General features: G+C 37.0%; 1 protein-coding gene and 1 long non-coding RNA gene across 2 annotated transcripts in view; both read left to right on the top strand.

Annotated features, from left to right (window-relative positions):
- Positions 1 to 320: 320 nt before the first annotated feature.
- Positions 321 to 19,746, top strand: part of cdh19 (cadherin 19, type 2) — a 35,761-nt gene continuing 16,335 nt past the window's right edge. Inside the window, exons 1-6 of the mRNA XM_080864275.1 lie at positions 321 to 510; positions 6,617 to 6,995; positions 7,141 to 7,435; positions 9,224 to 9,343; positions 12,983 to 13,150; positions 14,217 to 14,404. Coding sequence (XP_080720401.1) covers positions 6,768 to 6,995; positions 7,141 to 7,435; positions 9,224 to 9,343; positions 12,983 to 13,150; positions 14,217 to 14,404 — 999 coding nt within the window. The 5' untranslated portion in view covers positions 321 to 510; positions 6,617 to 6,767. The remainder of the gene's footprint in view (positions 511 to 6,616; positions 6,996 to 7,140; positions 7,436 to 9,223; positions 9,344 to 12,982; positions 13,151 to 14,216; positions 14,405 to 19,746) is intronic.
- Positions 14,987 to 19,709, top strand: LOC308385411. Its single transcript, XR_013969507.1, has 5 exons — positions 14,987 to 15,574; positions 16,273 to 16,338; positions 16,689 to 16,844; positions 17,297 to 17,389; positions 17,687 to 19,709. It is a non-coding gene; the product is annotated as an uncharacterized lncRNA (long non-coding RNA).

Here is a 19,746-nt window from a genome sequence, read left to right as displayed (position 1 = left end):
GCTCCCTCATCTTGAATGTCAAAAAACAGACTGCTGGCGTCCTATCGCTTGCAAAAATAGTGACCTTACAGTGGATGAATTACTGTCCTGTCAATGTTCTAGCTCAACTCTAATAAGCGCAGGATTGTTCACAGAAATAGGGAGAAAAAAAGATAGAAATCCTTTTGCAAGTCTGGGCTGTGACTATTTGCATGGTGATGAAGGCCCCGAGTGTTCTGCAGTGTTCAGATGTGAGTCCCTAACAATAGACCCTGTGTTTGTTCTTCTTCAGGAAGTTTGAGAAGAGCAGAAAAGGGGCAAAGAAGAAGAAGATAAGGGGAGGTCGTCAGTGGAGGGGATTACGCATTGTGAGGACTATGAGCATTTGCTTCTGCTATTGTGGTGACTGAATTGCTTTCCAGTACCAGGGTATTTAGTTAAGCAGATTGTGTTTTCTTACACTCAGCAATGATCTTTCTTGATGGCAGCTGGTGACAAGTGGCTTGGGTGACAGAAGAATTACACAAACAGGTAGGTGTGGTCTTGGTTGCTAAAGTGATTATCTTTTGTAAGAAGATAATTCGATGCAAGTTTATATATTCTCTAGAATAAGAAAAAAGAACACAAAGAATAACTTAGCTTGAAACATAAAAGCAGGGCACAGCTTCACTCCATGAATTCTAAATGAGCCCGTGGGTTCTGTGTATTAGTCACAGCAAGACATCTGTAAAGTTTTTGCTCTTTATAGATGGCTTTTGATGGAAAAATAGCTTCCTATGAAATATACTTTTTTATTCTATTGAGCAATTGACTCCTGTGTATATTCTACATTTTCAAATATTGAGTTAATGAAAAAGTAACAATTAAATAGATTATTATTACCTATAATGATGTGTGTTCAGTGTTTTGGGTCACTTATTTAAGGACAATAAACGCAGATATACAAATACCTGAATATACCAAAAACATTCTCACGATACAATTAAACAACCAAGAGAAAATAAAGTTTATGTTATGTTAGCTGTTTATGTGAATGGACATGTGTGAATAAACAAGGACTAAATGCTGGGCCACTCAGTACGCTAAACTGATGATTAGTTGTAGGCTATGGAGGACCATGATTGCTAAAATTACAAACCAGTACAGAATGAAATAAATGACTCCATATATATGACATTTTATATAAATATATGCCTTCAAATGCCCAGAAATTAAAGTTAGAATAAAAATACACTTTATAAACTTATATAAAATGCTATTTTTTTATTATTTTTTTTTAGCATTTGATCGCTATAAACTTATTTTCCAGTTTTCCATTCCAAAATTTTCCATTTCATCTGTTAATTTAATTATTTTAAACTGAATTTTTCCTGTATTAGTTTAACGTTCTGTATGCACCCCCACCACATTTCTTTATGTTTTTGTGCTGCATGATGCAAAGAGGGCTTGTCATTCAAAGTGTGTTATGAAATCAGACATCTGCCTCTTGTATAACAGAACAACTGATCAAGAAAATTCCATTATGACGACAGAACGCTGTCTTCATAATGGAATTTTGCTGATCAGTTTCAATAGTACACAAATAAAAGCTATTCTTGGGTTATGGTTTTTATTTTTGGTGTGAGAGGCAGCCAGGTCCAGATCCTGGATGCACCCCCAAATACATTCTGCTCCCTGAATCTAACCTATGAAATGCAACAACAGTGCTGCAAATCAAGACATTTTTTATAAAGTGAACATAAATACTCATAAAGAACAAATACAAATTAAGTAGATGAGACTCCTGATAAAAAACAAGAGAAGAAAACTTTCCAACAACCCCACAATTGAGTTATTAGATTCAAGATTCTTCCCTAAACTAATAATAGTAATTATAACTAATAAATAAACTAATCTAATCCAAAATTAATAACTGAAAACAAAACTGTTGGTAACTCCCAGCTCTAATTTCTAAGAGTCAGGAGTTACTAATATTGTTCTAATTTATCTATCAAGAGTAATGTTAATAGTTATAGTAAAAATTGTTGTCTAAAGGAAATCTAATAATTAATGAATAAAATTGCAAAAAGCACCTGAAGAATAACATCTGATGGATGTGAGGGAGGCAGACAGGAAGAACAGACGACCATGTTCCTTTTCTGGCTTTACATGTGGGCAGTTAAGCCTTCTATAGCCGATCAGCAGTAGGGATAAATCATTAGAGAGAGCAGTTTAATATGCATTAGAGAAAATACAGCAGGATGGTCAATGTACCAGTGCACAGGGGCATGTGTAAGAAATCCAAAAACACAATAATAAATTAAAAATGGATAAACTGATTCGTAACATGAAAATAACATGAAAATGGCACAGTAAATTAAATAATATAAAAGTAAATAAACACAAAGCAAGTCGTATCAATTCATGTATCAACTTGTAAATATATTCCTCAATGTTTGCATTTATTTTTAATGTCAAAAGTGATTAATTCAAAAGCATACTGACTTATTTATTCCATATGAGTCTGCCGTTTAAGTTATTTTCACTCAAAATATTTTCTCAAAAAATATCTGATATCTTCAAGCTTGATGTAATACTTTTGTATCAAACTTTTTATTATAATGAAATAGAAATTCACTGATTCCTTTTATTTTATTTTGCAATAACTCTAGTAGTATCACTTAATTACTGTTGATGGAAAAGAAAGGAGAGAAATAACAGGATGTAGTGCTGTTGCTGATTACCGTCAATGGAAATTCGTGACATTTTGCTAAGCAGCAATGATTTCCACTTGTGCACATAATAAAATCAAACAAATTACTTACTAACAAGTACATGATGGCTTGACATTCCCTGGTTGTTCTAGTTCATTCTCTGGACTTGTTTGACACCCCGATTAGAAAACAAGTGCTACATGTCAGTGTTACTGTTTTATGGAGCTGAACAGTAAACAACCAAGTCCCATGGTAGGCTCCCAAATGACCAATTAAGGACATTTTGTCTTAGAAGCTTGATCTTAAAGAAGTGAGGCTTAACAGATGTTTTTTCTTAAAGATTTCAAACAGTTGTATTCAAAGTGTATTTCAGTGCTTCCTTTTCTCAGTTATCATACACGGCACCACGTAAGAAGATGATTGACGGTTTATGCTTGAAAACCACAATAATTAATTATCTCATGAAGCTAGTATTATTTAGCAGTTAGAATGAGCATTGTATATTGATACTGACATGTCATCCACAATGTCAAGTGAAAGCTGCTTTTTCTTTATTGCTGTGTTGCAACATTTGTGTTGGCACATTAGACACAATTTAATAGCATCCCGGAACCATTCCTACAAAAGAGCGTCATTTTATTAGCTAGAACACATCACCATATAGGAAAATGATGTGACGGTCTCAGCGCATCTAGTGCTTAACATTGTGAGACTGCAGCTCATTGTCATTCTGTCATGTGGTAGAGTAGCGTTCTGTACATACAGGCTACAGGAGGTCTGCTAGAAATGGGAAGAAGGCCTATTAGAGGTAATGAATGGCTGTCAACCACAGGGCACTCTGCATGTACAGCATGTCATGCAGAATGAGAATTTCTTCTGAAAAGAACCGTGGAGTCCAGTGATCTTTCTTTCTGTTTTCTTGTTTCACTGCTTTTTTCAGACCATATGCATACCTGTAAAAATTAATAACTATGAAATCATAATCAAATCATAATCTAAAAGTCTTTTATGTAGACTTTGGCAGGTTCACCGTTATTATCAAGTACTATTAAGATAGTTGTCACCCATGGACATATGTTTCACTTGCTCCTTAATGCTTGCTATTTACAGGCCTCGAGCTATTTTTTGGCCATATTATTTTCCCAGAATTTCATCAGTTATTTGTAGAAAGGCCCATCTTGTTAAATTGGCATTAAAAAAACATCTGTTGACCTGTGCACTATTTTGGCCACACTGATATCCTCGGGAAGATTTTGAGGCAGACTCCTTGGCATGTTGGCAGCTGAATAGTTGCTCAGACAAACATCATTGAGGGCTCTTCTCTAGTTTTGGCACAAGGCGTTCAGTTTGGGCGCATGCTTGGCAGCCCTATGAAAGACCATAACGGCTCACGATTCACTGGCCACTAATTGGAATGTCACTCCACGATGCTCGGAGATATGAATACGGCCTGTAAGGACATACATAAGCATAAACACATACTCTTTTTCACGTTCTGTATCGAAATTGAATTTAAGAAATAAAAGGCATCAGTAATTGATTTTACCAGCTCATTACAAATAGGTCTTGACAGCCAATTTACTTTTACAAGATTAAACATGAACACTATGAGCTGTTAAAGCATTAATACTGGAGCTACTCTAACTGCTACAACAACTTCCTGGGGTATAGTGCATATTTAAACGGGAACCAGAGATGCTAACAAACCATGCACTGCTCCTGTGCAGCAGTCTGTATTAAAGCATTCACATAGTGGGACTGTATATGTTATGTGGTTATATTGCAGTGTCAAAAAATCCTATTAAGAGAGTTTAGAATTATGGCTATTGTGAATTCTATCCCTTAATGAGAACTGATCCCACTGAGTGCTGATGTATGGTTTGCTGCTTGACCGGAGAGCAGTATAAAGTTAGGTTAAGGTTTAATGAGAAGATAAATAATTTGTGTTGCTTCACCATGTAGGACAGAAGTCAAAAATGAAAAGTGAAGTGAAAGAATTTCGAGTCTTTAATACATCTAAAATAATAAGGCAGAAAATAAAACTGGGGAAATTGTTGATAGACTATTATCAACTATAGTGGTTTCCCTGTGCAGCATAAAAGATAGATATTTATTGTCTCTAGTGGAAAAGAAAAACAACAGCACATTTAATTCCTATAAAGAGGATTGATGAATTTGTCCAAATTAAAGTCTTCTAACTTGAGCAATGCTGTCAGTGCAAGATAATGTATCTGTGTGGTCCTAACTAATTTGCTGTCTTGCCTGACTTTCATTGTCCTTACACTCTTGACCCTGATCTTGGTCCACATTATAATTGGTGCATCGATTTGACTCATAGTTTGTCAGAGGCATGTGTGTCTCTGTTTTCCATGTCTGGGCAGACATTGATCTAATTAGAAGTCTTCATTAGTCAGCTGCAGAGTGCAGTGTCATGCTTAAGGAATGATGTTCTGCCCCACCCCCGCCCTAGCCCCTTTCAGCACCACCATCACTATAACACAATACAGGCCCTTGTCTGGATTCAAAACAAAGGACTGTTTTCAGATGCTTTTGCAGGACTGCAGGATTATGAAAAAAAAAAACAAAACGGTTCTCCTTTGATTTTCTATCTCAGAATTGTTAGATATCTGCTTTGTTGTTGTGCACTCATAGATATCAAACAGAACAGAAGTTGACAATATTTTTTATAAGAATCAACTTCCTAAATGCAGAACTGTATTTTAACAGCACTTTTAAATATTTCAACATTGTTAATAGTTAATCTTCAAGATGAGCTTGTTAACAAGTGTCAACAAGTGATTTGGTTATGTTTGCATTTTTATATGCAACCTCTTCTCATGCCTGGGGCATCAAATATTGCTGCTTGGCAAAACTCTGGCATCTCAAAATCAAACACAAGATGTTCTTTGGTATCTATACATGATGCGGTGGATGTAGGCAATAGCTACAGCTGTGTCTCCCAAATAATTACGTTTGGATGCTTGTAAAGGACCCCTTCCAGATAGCCATCTAAATATCCAGGGTACTGTATGCTTTGTAATTTTACATCAAATTTATGTAGAACCTACAATGTAGCCTGCTGCGGTTGCCATTATTTAAAGTTCTGTGTGAGGTGCCTCCACTGATCTACAATTTCTCTCTCTTCAAGTTGATACATCCTCTTTTTATCAATTTGCGTAATAGTGACAGAAGAGAAAATAGCATAGGAGGAAACAAGGGGGCTGATCACAGTCAATCACAGTTGACATGGAGACTGTGTTGACATGATGAGTTATATTTATAGGAAGTTTCACACTGGGTTAAGGCAAGTTTTGGCATAGATTTTCAGAAGGGTTTCTGGTTACGACATATCGATGGTGTATATATTTATCTCTAAACTTCAATCTTTTCCTAAATGTAACCTAATTAACTCTTGGTTATGCAGCCTAACAAAAACCTGACAAATTAATTTTTAATTGCAGTTTTTCGTGAAAGTAAAAAAATTATTTAAAGAAAAAAGAAACTGGTATGTGAAAGCCCCCAAATAGGACAATAGGACACAGAATTTAGCCACTACTTTTAATATAGCACAAATTCTATATCCAAGTACCTTCAAGTTGTTTTTGTGCATGTTTAGAATCCAATCGTCTAATTTACTAATCATCAGTTATGGCTTAGTTAATGCTATAGATTAGATTATCATTTATTAATCAAATAGAGATCCTCTCAATCATATTTACATACCGCTGACAAAAGACTGGCCTTTTTATTAACTAGAGTATGCAAATATTTTCAGGGTCAAAAGTAAATATATTTTGATTAGTTCTCTTTTAATATTCCAATTTTTAAAATGTACCTTTTAAATCATAAAGATAATATTTTACCACTGACAGTTTTTCAGTCTCTGTGCCCCACTGAGAAGTTCTTAGTGCAGACATTAATTAAATTGTTAACTTTTATTTTAGAGACATGGTCATGCATACAAACCACATCATAACAAGATGGGATGCAGCACTGCCAGGATCATGAATTATGGTGCTGGTGAATGAAGAATTTGTAACATGGACCAGTGAAACTACTATCCTCTGTCCACTATCCACGTGAAGTGCAGAGGAAATGTACGGATGGACTGTAAAAATGAGCATGCCGAGTGTTTTGGCTGTGGCGATGGTGTTTTTTATGATTCCTGGTGGGGTGCTGAGTGATATGAGAGGTACTCAGGGTCTGGAAGCCCAACAATTGGCTCAGGGGTCCACTCATTTGCACCGTCGCCTGAAGAGAGGCTGGATCTGGAAACAGCTGTTTGTCCCCGAGGAAGATCCTACTCCTCGTGTTATTGGCCAGGTACTGCTTCACATTGAATGTCTGCCATGTCCTTGATATGGTACTTCCCTTTGAAAATGCATGCTTTCTAGTTACCTCGAGAAAATGTGCAAAATTTAAAAAAAAAAAAAAAAAACATTAATATACCTTCCTTTTCTTTTTGTAGCTCAAATCTGATTCTGATCAAGGTGAGTCTTCCATCAAGTACATATTATCAGGGGAAGGTGCTGGAGATGTGTTTGAAATAAACGAGTATACTGGGGAAATCCGGACACTGAAGAAGCTTGACCGTGAGGAAAAGGCGTTCTATGTGCTCCAAGCCCAGGCCATCAATAGATGGTCCAACGAACCAGAGGAGCCCCAGTCAGAGTTCATCATCACAGTGCAGGACATTAATGACAATGTCCCCCAGTTCCAGAATGAGCCATATGTGTCCAGCATTCCTGAGATGTGTCCAATTGGTATGTGTGAAAAAAAGTGAAAAAGTCCCTTTATGAAATGTTGAAAACACAGACACTAACTACATTTTAAAAGGTCATTTCTAACAGCCTTGGTTATGCTTTGTTAATGGTGTGCTTGTTAGAACACTTTTCACATTCTGATCTAGTGTTAGCAAGCTAATCTTGTGGCATTAGCATGCTCGTACTGGCATGTTGGCATTACAATTTAAACACGTCTTTGTCCAGGTCTAGCCTTTTTTTAAATTCAATAGTTTAGGACCAAAATTACCATCAGCAGTAGAGAGTCTCTAAATCTAAATCTCAGCTTTTACTACTTAATGTGTAAATAAGTATTAGTAATATTAGCGGTAATAGCAATATTCAACATACATGTACTTTTTATTGACTCTTATAAGAGAATTTCTAAGCTTCCACTTTGCTAGATGGCACTTCCTAGAAACAGTCAAGAATGAATGGGCTGTAGTTCAAAACCTTTCCGTAAGTATTAAGGACTCTTAATACTTACAGAGCCACGTTATTGCAATCGCTGCCTGTTGAACTTAGGAGAGAAATACTTAGGAGGCTGTTCTGTCACAATGAGTTGTAAATCTTTAACCCACTAATCAGCCTTCCTTTTAAGAATATCAACAAGAGCAAGAAGTCATTAGCATTTTTCACTTGAGTTTAGATTAATAATCAGTATTATAGTAGAAATTTTCTAAATTTCTTTCTTAAAATGGGGAAATAATTATTTCATACTTATACTATACAGGTCTTGCTCTTACTGACAGCTCAAAGCATTTTTACCTTTTATGTCAATCACTCTTCTTCACTGCTCCCTCCAAATTATTTTGTACAATTTCTGGTATTAATAGGACATGATGCCTAGATCTGTAAGGATCCGTCTTTTGTATTTAAAATATAAGTCACAAAAAGGAGTAATTTATTTGCAAATAAACTTTTTTCTGTCGTATTGATAAAAACTGACATGCTACTGAAATAAATTTTCTTAAATGAAATATTGACTGAAGACAATGAACAAAAGGTTATATGAATGTCTGTCATCTGTCCCTATTCAGGAAGTTAAAAATATTGGATTCTGTATGATAGCTCCAATGCCTTTATGGATAAATTTCTTAAATAATGTTATTATAACCACTGCCCTTTCATACCACAGACATTACCATTTCAATTTATATGTAATCTGCTTTAGCAGCATAATATCTAGCTCGTAATAAATCATAATGCATTTGACTCAGAAAGAGAAAGTGAGAGGTTGGAGTGAGGGCATTGTAAAATAAGAAATGCTGCGGTAAATCCCTGACTGTGTGAAAGACAGAGTGCTCTGTGGGAAGAAAGAACTAGATAGGGAAGAGGGCTGAGGGAGCAAAATATACTGTAAAAAGCAAAGCAAGGACAAGGATATGGTCAATGGAGAAAATGCGAGTAAGTGTGAAAGATGGACAGATAAAGGTGAATGAGAACGAAGGAGAGAAAACAAGCGGCACGTGGAGAGTGAGATGTCACAATAGGGCTGGAGAGGCTGTCACGCACACCTGCACCGCCTTACCGAGTGGTGAAAGGCCAAGGCTGCTTTGCCGCCCCCACCTTATCAACCCTTTTGCCTTAGTCAACATCCCTCCTCTAACCCTACCTCAACTATCCACCCTCTTCCATTTCCACTACTCCCCCCTGGAGCCAGTCAGACAGACCCTGCGGGACTATACTATAATCACTTTATTTCCCCATCGACTGGAACTGCTGCCTGAGCTAACTCTGACTGTGTGATCTGATCCCCCCCCCCCACAGGGACCACAGTGGCACAGGTGACAGCCACAGATGCTGATGATCCCATGTTTGGAAACAACGCCAAGCTCATCTACTCCATCCTGCAGGGGGAACCTTACTTCTCTGTGGAGCCAAAGACCGGTACATGATGCTGACAGATATAAAGTGTTTTAGTTTAAACTAGCCATTGTGTTTAATCAGGAAAATGTCCGATCTTCACTTTTGGCAAGTTTAACATTTCTTTTTAATTATAAGATTACATAAACTTACTTGGTAAATGTATCTCTAAGGCTTCAGTCACAGTCGAGTAAAATTGGACAGCAAACTGTGCAACCAGGAAACTGATGATTGGCAGTAATTGTGCTGCATTTGTTTTGCCGTCTGGGACCAATTGCTAGTAGTTGCAGTAACCACTTTCGTTCACAAGGCAATGGTTGCAACAGGCGCCTGGTGGGAGGCGAGCTCTCTTAGTCCAACTCAGATCAAGAACAACTCTAAATACTCTCAAAGAGATTGTCAATGGTTTGCAATAAATCACCATCCAATTTATAAACACTGATAGACTGCCAGCAGGTTGCAATCAGTCTCCCCCGATGAGCAGAACTCATCTGCTCCATCAAATAATAAAACACACAAGCGTGAGTTACTTTAGTTTGTAGTAGCCTATTTACTGTAAACTAAGCTAAATTTAACTCTGACAAGCGTGTTTTATATATGTGATAGTTGTCAAAATAGTTATTGGACTCAGCGACTAATTAGCAAGGAGAGATGGGTCAAAGTGGTCCTCTTGCTTTTTACTTAGTTCTTTGTCTTAGAAAATGCAGCTATTACCTTCTCCCTTAGCTTTGAACCACAAATTTGTGCTGTTCTTGGGAGAATGTGGGTAATTATTAAAATCAACTAGCTGCCTCCATTTGTTTAGAAATGTATAAATTAGAGATGGACCGATCCGATATTACGTATCGGTCCGATACTGACCTAAATTACTGGATCGGATATCGGAGAAAAATAAAAAATGTAATCCGATCCATTAAATATCACGAAAGCACCTCACAAAACTTGCAACACGCCGTAACTCACCTCAGAACGTTAGCGGAGCAGTATGCATCACGTGATAGAGCAGCTGTGGCATGCGGGACCTGTCGGTGGTCTGGATAGCATTTGGAGCTTCGCTAGCAACCCGGCATTTCATCTCCGACAAAGTTATCCCCGAGAGAAGTAAAGCAAGTGTGTAAGTCCATCTCTGAATGTTTGTAAAGCATTCCTGCGTTAAGCTTAACAAGCGATATATGGAGCGACTGCTTCTTCTGGCTGCTACTTCAATCATGAAACTGCTTAACGATCAGCTGATCAGCTTTTCTGTCGCGAGTCCATCTCTCTGGTTTGTTTTTGGCCCACTTTGCACCAGAAAGAGGAAACCAGCGGCTGAACAACAGCAGCACGTTTAAGCTTGATCAGCTGTTGTTAGAATGTATTTAATATTACTTTCTACACCAGGATCTTTTTCTACGTAGCTGACGCTGGTAACTGTGCAGGGGCGGATCTAGCAAAGTTTAGCCAGGGGGGCCGATAGGGCATTAACAGGGAAAAGGGGGCACAAAGACATACTTTTCTTTCTTATTCTCATTTAAAATGTCTAGCTTTTAATAAATAATTATCTGACACCCAAAGTTTTAATTTGATGTAAAATGAATAGAAGTCAATTACTGTATATAGTAACTGTTAAGTCTAATATACCCTAGTAAGCTATAGTACTTTTTCCTTTGGGAAGGTACCATCTGTGCAGTCTGCAATTTTGTTGAAGAAAGATGTTGAATCTATTTAATATTTCTTGAAAAATAATTGATTTCTGTGCATTTTTTTTCACACTGCATCAAATTAAGGTTGATTACGTTGATTAAGCATCATGAGGTGGAGCGTGAGGGGTGGTTCCCTATTTTTTATTTATTTATTTTTGTTGTTGCTGGGAGTTGGAACCCTATTAGTTAGGTTGCTTAATATTTACGCTAAGTACTCTTTAAAATACCAGAATAGGGAGGATGGTGTAGGTTTAAGTTTATTAGATTGATCAGTATTGCTGAACTATGAAAATTTTTTTTTTGCATACAGGTATAACAGAATAGCTTTAGTGTAGTTGTTGTTTTAAACTTGAGTATGAACTTATACAAAATGCAGCAAGATATTTAAAAAACAGTTTTGTTGATTAAAAAACACTATATCGGATTCATATCGGTATCGGCAGATATCCAAATTTATGATATCGGTATCGGACATAAAAAAGTGGTATCGTGCCATCTCTAGTATAAATTAAAAAAACTGACCCTTTTAGATTTGAGAGAATGTGCCTGATGTGTAGATGTGTGGATTCTATGCAGTCTCCTTGTGGCACGTCCTCCCCTGACTTTGGTACAGCACTTCCCGTCTGATATAGATAGCAACAGATTTGAGATTTATCACAGTTAATCGGGGTATTTTCTCAAACAGACTGCATGTAAGTGCCAACTTGATGCAAGTTGGCACTTACATGATTCAGACTTGATTCACAGAGTTGATTCAGTCAAAAACTGATAGCAGACGGATTCTGTCTCAGTGCCATTTCGGCATGTTTTATCACCATCTTGACTTGCTAACACCAGTTTGAAGATGGCAGCTAACTCTAAGTGGTCTTAGAGCTGGTCTCTGTCTTCGAAGCAACCATTTAAAAGGCAAGAAGATCATACGTCACATTCACAGTCGCACTAATTTTCATCATATACAACCACTTTTTCCCTAGAATGACTGGAGCCTAAAAGAGCTATTGACAGATTTAGCTACTTTTGAGGCCAGCTAGACAAGTTCATCCTGTGACAGACAATGGATTTTACTAATGCCCACATGCATCCTCGCTATTTTCTTGTGTAAATCCGAGGTCAGTTACAGCACTTCCCACACGTTATTGACCTTAACTGTAATAAGTTGGGGGAGGGCATCACCGGCATGGAATAAAATATTTTAATGCAAATTACTGCACTATGCAAAAGTCCAAATATGACTTTTTAGAAAGCAAATTGTTAGTTCAATTGAATATTGTTCTCATGTTGTTGCTAAGGATTGTCTCATTGCACTGAAGTCACACTGGGTTAAATATTTACACTTGGGTTTTAAGGGGTATTTTATTTTTTATTTTTTTCTTTACGGGTTGTACGGAAGCCCCAAACGCAATTTCATTGTTCTTTGACAATGACAATAAATAAATACTTGACTTGACTTGATATATATATATATGTATATATATATATTTTTTTGTTTAACTCCATCCAACTTCACAGAGCATGTTTGATCTTTTCATAGTAAAAATGGAGAATATGAAAATGTTTACGTCATTTCAACACAAGATTCAGTGAACATGATATTGAGATAAATTCAAATCCACAAATGGCCTATAAATTTGTCGGGTCAATCTAATTTGTTTGATTTAAATTGTTTACTGTTTACTGTTGCCCTCATCTTCCAGTTTGCCCAGACAGAGGAAGCATTAAGTCATCTGAAAGCCCTCTTAATATTCCTTTTTGTGCTGATTAAATTTGAAGACTGGACATTTATTGTGATGCAGTTTTACTGCACATTTTGCACAGCGCGCTCAAGTGCAACTTCAGGCAAAGTTTGTTTACTTACAGTTGATTGTAAAAAAACCAAAACAAAGCAAAAAAAATCACCCACAGATATATTTAATGCTGTCTTAATGAACCAAAGACTCCTCTTGGCCCCCTCCTCCTCTCTCCCTGTCTTATCTACCTGCAGGGATTATTGTAACATCTTGGCAAAATATGGACCGTGAAGCCAGAGAGCAGTACCAGGTGGTGGTGCAGGTGAAGGATATGCTGGGTCTCAGCGGCGGTTATTCCTCTTCCACTACGGTTACGGTCAGCTTGACTGATGTCAATGACAATGGACCCACATTCCAGCAGCGTGAGTCACAGATATGACTCACAGTGATGCAAACATTGGGCCATACACAGTGAGGGACTCAATGAAAGAGTACAAAGCACTGCAGTCTGTGAGGACATGTTTAATATTATACCTATGAGCTATTTATTTGATAACACTTCTCCGGCTCGGGTGGGTGGTTTGTGCTGCATTCAGCTGTCTGTTATTCAGCCAGCAGCCAAAATTAAAAGATGGCAGGCTTGAGAGACGAATGAGAGAGAGTGAAGGAGACAGCAAAGGCGATTGGGATGTTTTGCTCATTTTGCGCTTGCGTACATGTTCCATACACTGGATGAATTTAATCATTCACACACGAGAGGACATTTGTCATGACCTTTGGAAGCAAACCTAGCCTTCCCAGTGATAAACCCCACTAAATGAATGCCGTGGGAAGAAATCAATTCTGTAGGACTGAGACAGCAAGAATGATACCTTTAACTATTAATGTCACATTCACATTCATTGAATGTGTCCCATGGATTTTATGTTCAGTCAAAAGGCCTTTTAAATATTGTATGGCCACACTTTGCTTTGAACCATGTCCTGTGTTTTGTCACGTAATTGCAAATTATTATCGGCACAGTTTTTTTTTCTTCACAAGCAGCTGGTTTCCTGTCGAGTGTCGAGTTCCACCCAGTTGTGGCAGCCATCCAAATGGAGTTGCTCAAAGACACAATCACATTTTCTCATCTTCTTATTACAGTTAGGCTGGGATTATGTGTTGCCACAACTTATCTTTGACTCACACAAATTGACCCTCCACCACAATGTTCTTCCTTCTTATCACTTTATAGACAAGCAGCCTCTCTTGACTAGCTATTAACAAGTTACTGTCAAGTTCTGTATACTGTGTTCGGGTGGAGAAACTTTTTCATTTGTTGTTTTTTGCTCCAAATTTAGCAACTTTTCAAAGTGTCATTGCAGACAGCACAAGTACCAGTTTGGTATCAACTAAATTTTGTATTCCTTTTAATATCCTGTTCCAAGGTTCATCTTCTGAGCCCAATGGCATCAAAATGATTCATAGAAAATATTCTTGTTTCTTCAGACCTTTACACCTTTGCTGTCCCCGAAAACGCAGCCATCGGCACCACAGTAGGCAGAATCATGGCAGAGGATGGAGACACTGGCATCAATGCCAAAATGACCTACAGTCTGGAGGGTGAACTGGAAGAAAGCACTTTTATCATTAAAACAGACCCAGTAACACAAGAGGGAGTGATTCTACTGGCCAAGGTGAATCCCTTTACAATATCTACCTCGAATATTTAGATTCTCTGTGAATATCTGTGCGTGTGTGTGTGTGTGTGTGTGTGTGTGTGTGTGTGTGTGTGTGTGTGTGTGTGTGTGTGTGTGTGTGTGTGTGTGTGTGTGTGTGTGTGTGCATTCTATAAATCTATAGCTGCGTATGAAAATGTAAAATCGGCAGAGCAGGTTGGTACTTGAAACATTCTGGTTTCTGTTTGAAGTCTGCAAATAATCTAAATTTACCAGTCACTTTTAAGCAAGCTTTGGTTACATACAGTTAAACAGTTCAAGTGGAGAGTAAAGGGTAGATTGTTGTTCAACAAATGCAATCTCAAAACTACCAGCTATACTCAATGATCTTTGCATGGCACAGGAAACCCTGAGCTTCTATTCAGATATGCTTTCTACAAAAAAAGAAGAAATGGCTGTTGTTTTGGAGAGGCTAAACCAAACAACTAACCCAAGATTTGTGTGTGTGTCTGTGTGTTTGTCTAGCCACAAGTCCTTCTCTGGGTTGGGCATTTGGGTACAGCAGTACTTGAAAGTACTTTGTGTTAAAACACAATAACATAAAACATTGAAATATTGAGAATAAAGTTTTAAATTTAAGCTAATGGCACTAATGTCATTAGTGTACAGCTGCTGGACCTTCTACAAAAGGCCTTGTGTAGATGACTTAGTAGATGAGTAAACAAGCCTGGAAGACTTGGCTTCATTTGTGCATTGTGAAATAGGTAAAAATGGTGAGATGGAAGGATTTTGATGGTTACACCTTTGTGCAGTACAGAAGGGATGATGCTGTACACTCAAAAAAATGAATGAGGTGGATTGTTCAGTGTATATTAATTATTTATTTTCATTTTACTTAAAATATATGTTTTTGTTAAGTTAACATATGTTTTTCTAATCAAGTCTACGTAATTGTGTCTATTATTCAACGTACATAATACTAATGTGTTACTTGATCGCATAACATTTAAGTTAAGTCAATTAGGATCGATATACCTTGTATATCCACAAGGTGGCAGTAATGCAAAAACAGTTGTAATGAAACCGCGCAGAACAAGAAGGTTTCACGGCTTGTGCCTGCTCATGCGCAAGACTTCAAATTTAACTGAAAAAGGCTGTTTTGGCGCCAAGCTGCTGTTTCTTTGAGAGGTAAGACCACTTTTTTCTTTGACTATGTTGTGTAGTATCTATATGTCCAGCATGGTTATATTTTGCGTTTGTCTTACAAGACATGTTATATCGTTTGCGTGTGCTTGTTTTACATTAGTTTTACTGGGTCCTGGACATGCTTATTTTGTGGACTGTGTAAGAAACATTTTTATTGTTTTTTGTTTTATTAAGGGATTAGCTACAGGGGTTCATGGGGTTATTCTTTCAAGGGGTTATTTTTCCATTTGCTTTCTTGGGATTCCTTTTCTGTAATCCGAGAGTCGGAAATATCGAATAGGATAGCAAGGATAGCATAAAGTGACATTTAAAATCCAAAAAGTCAAGGGCGAAAGCCACTGTGACACCATTGTTCTGCTCTATCAGTAATCTGTATTATGTAAAAATGGTCTGTAAATACAGCATGTTTCCTAGCGGAGTTATACATATCAATGTAGTTATAAATTACAGTTTGTGAAAGTACACACTTAATTTTTTTAATAAAATTATTCAAGACATATGAGTGGACAGACAATGGAGGTCGACAGACCTGGTGATAATTGCTTCTATAGAAAGTTAGCACATGGCAGTGTCAATCTCTTGCTTTTCTTCTGAGTAGTATTTTATTTAGTTGTAATTCAAACAATAATTTGCTTCTTGAAATTAAGGAATTAATTATTTTTTTTCTTTATAAATCTCAGATCCTGCCTTTACCTGCTCCCTCCTATACTGATGTGGTGTATGTGGTATTGCTGAGCTTGTATGTGGTATGTGAACTGTTATACTTTTAAAAACAAAACTGTTTTATAAGTTAAGTTTTCTTTTGTGACCCATCCCATGCCCCTGTTATTTCGTCTCCACATCTGAACCATGGTAAAGGTTGCAGTTCAAGGGCCTGAGGCATGAAATTCTTTTCAGATCAGCTGTGATCAATATTTTTTGGAACTTGATAAATAACAATAAAAGCTGTAATGGCTCCATTAGCATTTTGTGTAAATGTTTGTGTTAAAATTATAGCTTTAATGAGGTCTTACTACATTAGTTTTAGTTTGTATATGTGTACATATAGTATGTATATTTACAGTACAGTATGTTGTGTTTGTTGACATATTTTCAGGTGGAAGCAGAATATGTGAGGATTACTACTGCTGCACATGTTCCAAGGCTTTTTACACAACTTGACCAATACACTGACCAGCTCATAAAAGTCTTCAAGAAAAAAGGAGGCGTTGCAGGGAAGAAAATTAGACAAACTTTGGCCCCAGCCACACAGGTGCGTTATTCTGTTGGTAGCAAAATATTATGGCTAATAAGATCATTTTCAAATTTAAACAGCTAGTGTATGGTAGCTGCACAGTGCACTTACATTTATATTAAGCAAGACAAAGTTTGGTACTCAAAACGTTGGAAAATTTAAATTACCTAAACATATGTAAAATCTGATCCCTTGATTTAGGTTAAACCAGAAGTGAATGTTTTTATGTTATGTTTTGAATGCAAAAAAGATGATGTATTAGTTTGTCTTTACCTCCATTATGGACATATATAATGTGGTGGAAACCCTGCCCAACAGGTTAACTATTCATGTCCATGTGATGATTAGTTGGTCTTGTGTACATGTCTATCTGTGCAGTGGCTATGTCATTCATTTTGCGTATAATGTGAGTTTCTGTCATCCTAAAGTATATCTGTTTTCTCTTCCTGTATCTCTGCCACTCTCTACAGAAGGAAACCATTGAAAAGGGGAGGGAGTGTGTCCTCAGGGCACTACCTTTTTACCTGAATGAAGACCCAAGCATCTTCTTCAAAGAATAATTGGTTGGTAATTTTAGTTTAGTTTTTTATCTGTATTAAACCAAATTTTGAATAACTAATGTTGTTGCATGTTGTAATGTTGTTGTTGTTGTAATTTGCATGGAACCTGTTTAAATGTTTTGGGAAATCTTCTTGTATACCCAAACTATTTATATTTATCGTTGAATCTGTAGTCTAAAATAGTGGCGCACTGGGGTGCATGTTCCTAATACTGTGTTTACGTCATTAAAGGGTAGCTTTGGCCCTTTTTCTTTCTTTTTTTAAAACTGGATGCCATTTTTCTATGTTTTTGTGTCTAAGCTACAGCTGTTCAGAGGGAGCTGGAACAAATTACCCTTGCTATCTTTACCATCGAAAGAGCTGATGCCAGCACTCCTCCAGCCGATGTGGGTGTAAGCGCCAGACGTCTGCTTTATATTTTTATTTACGATTGAGTTCATGTTTGTTTTATAATTCATAGATTCATTACATAAGTCATCTTTTCAGGATTAATAAATGTGAAAATATATGTGTTTACATAAAGTAATTTTAAGTCACTGTTTTGGGATTGGAACCTAAAAGGGGGTACCTCTCACTTTAATTATGTAAGTGCAATAGTAGCATGAAACCCTGTGTGAGAGGGAAGGGGAGGAGCATGGACAGAGAGGTTAGGAGTCTCACGGTTTTCTGACCGTGTGCACAGCTAGTTCTGGATAACTGCTATTTTTTGGAACTTTCATGCTTTTTAGGAAGGAGTTCATTGTTACATCTTCCGTTTGTAATAAATAAACAGTCTTCAAATCATAATGCAACTGGAAGCATTTCTTTTGGAAACCAGGAACACGCGTCAGCCATAGACTCTTCTTTTTTGAACTTGGTTTATTGGAAATTACCCTACAGTGGGTATAACCATCTAGTGTGTCCTGCATGACCTGGAAGACCTGGCCTCTGCATGTGCACTCTTAATGGGTGGGATATATGCACTGAATCTCAGTTAACCTCAAGACTGAAAGCTAAGAGACAATCAAAAGTATTGAGATTTAAAGGATTTAATTGAGAGATGATACTGCACCAGAAATGTTGAAGGGTGGTGTGTATATTAGCGTTCAAGGCATATTGTTATGAGGTGGAAATATGTTCATATTCAGTTTGTGTTACATTGTGTGCATTGTAAAGGTAATTGCAATACATACTAAAATTAAGGGTAAGTTAGGAGGTTGATCTGATATCCTCGTGTTGGTGTTGTTCCCAGATCATCATACTAAATGTTGTTCCAGGATCAACATTGCAAGTGACCAATCAGAATGTTGTGACGTCATACTTTTGCGACTTCGGGAAAAACCGGCGTAAAACAAAAAACTGTACTTAAGCTGCGTGAAACCGCCTCTGTCCGCCGATCAACGGACCCTAACCCTAACCGTAACCCTTTAATAAACAGTAAGCAGAATTGATATTGTCCTTGCAACATTGGAATTTCATAAATGCACGAATGGCTTGGAATAGAATAACGTCACAACAATGTGATTGGTCACTTGCAATGTTGAACCTGGAACAACATTTTCATGATGGTCTGGGAACAACACCAACACGAGGATATCAGATCATCCAAGTTGGGAATGCAGGATGAATGTATATTTTGTGGACTTTTAAAGACGAACAATTGTTTCCATGTTAAAATGTTTCCATCTGAAGTTTTTTGCCCAAACACTGGTAAAATAAATGTTGACAGTGGCGAGTGTTAAATGGTTACTGCTGTGCTGTTGCAAAAAAACTGAACGCTGACAAGCTGTTTTATTGTTAGACCATAATGTTGGCATGTTTTGTTAAAGTTTTATTTGGGATGGTGATGTAATTTTCTTTGATTGCTAATATCAGTGGACTATTTATTATTATTATTATTATTATTATTGTTGTTGTTGTTGTTGTTGTTGTTACTTTTTTTTTTTTTTTAATTGTGGCTGTTGAGGTGGACACTTCACTTTGCATTGTTAAAGGAAAGCACTTCATTGGCATTGTGTTACTGGACTGACCCTAAGCAATCATTGCAAATAGCAACTTTGCTATCCATTTTAGACACTAAAAGAAAAAAACACTCACAGACCTTACTAGCATCACATGTGCATAACTCAAGTGTCATCTTATCAATGTGTTATGTGATCTTCAATGCGTTTTTTTTTTTCTTCTATTTCTGGTAGATACAGACATTTAATTTAAAGTCTTGATGTTGCATCTGTCTACATACTGTTAATTACTAACCCTAATGAGCTGTTGTGTTTTATTTTGGACTGGGTTTACACAAATGCTCACTGAATGTGTTGGCAATAAAATAAATTTTAAAAAATAAGTTGGATGTACTTAATTCATTTGTGTGGAACCTGTTG

This window comes from Rhamphochromis sp. 'chilingali' (genome assembly GCF_963969265.1).
Source record: "Rhamphochromis sp. 'chilingali' genome assembly, chromosome: 18".
NCBI lineage: Eukaryota > Metazoa > Chordata > Actinopteri > Cichliformes > Cichlidae > Rhamphochromis > Rhamphochromis sp. 'chilingali'.
This window is presented reverse-complemented; position numbering and strand designations above follow the sequence as displayed.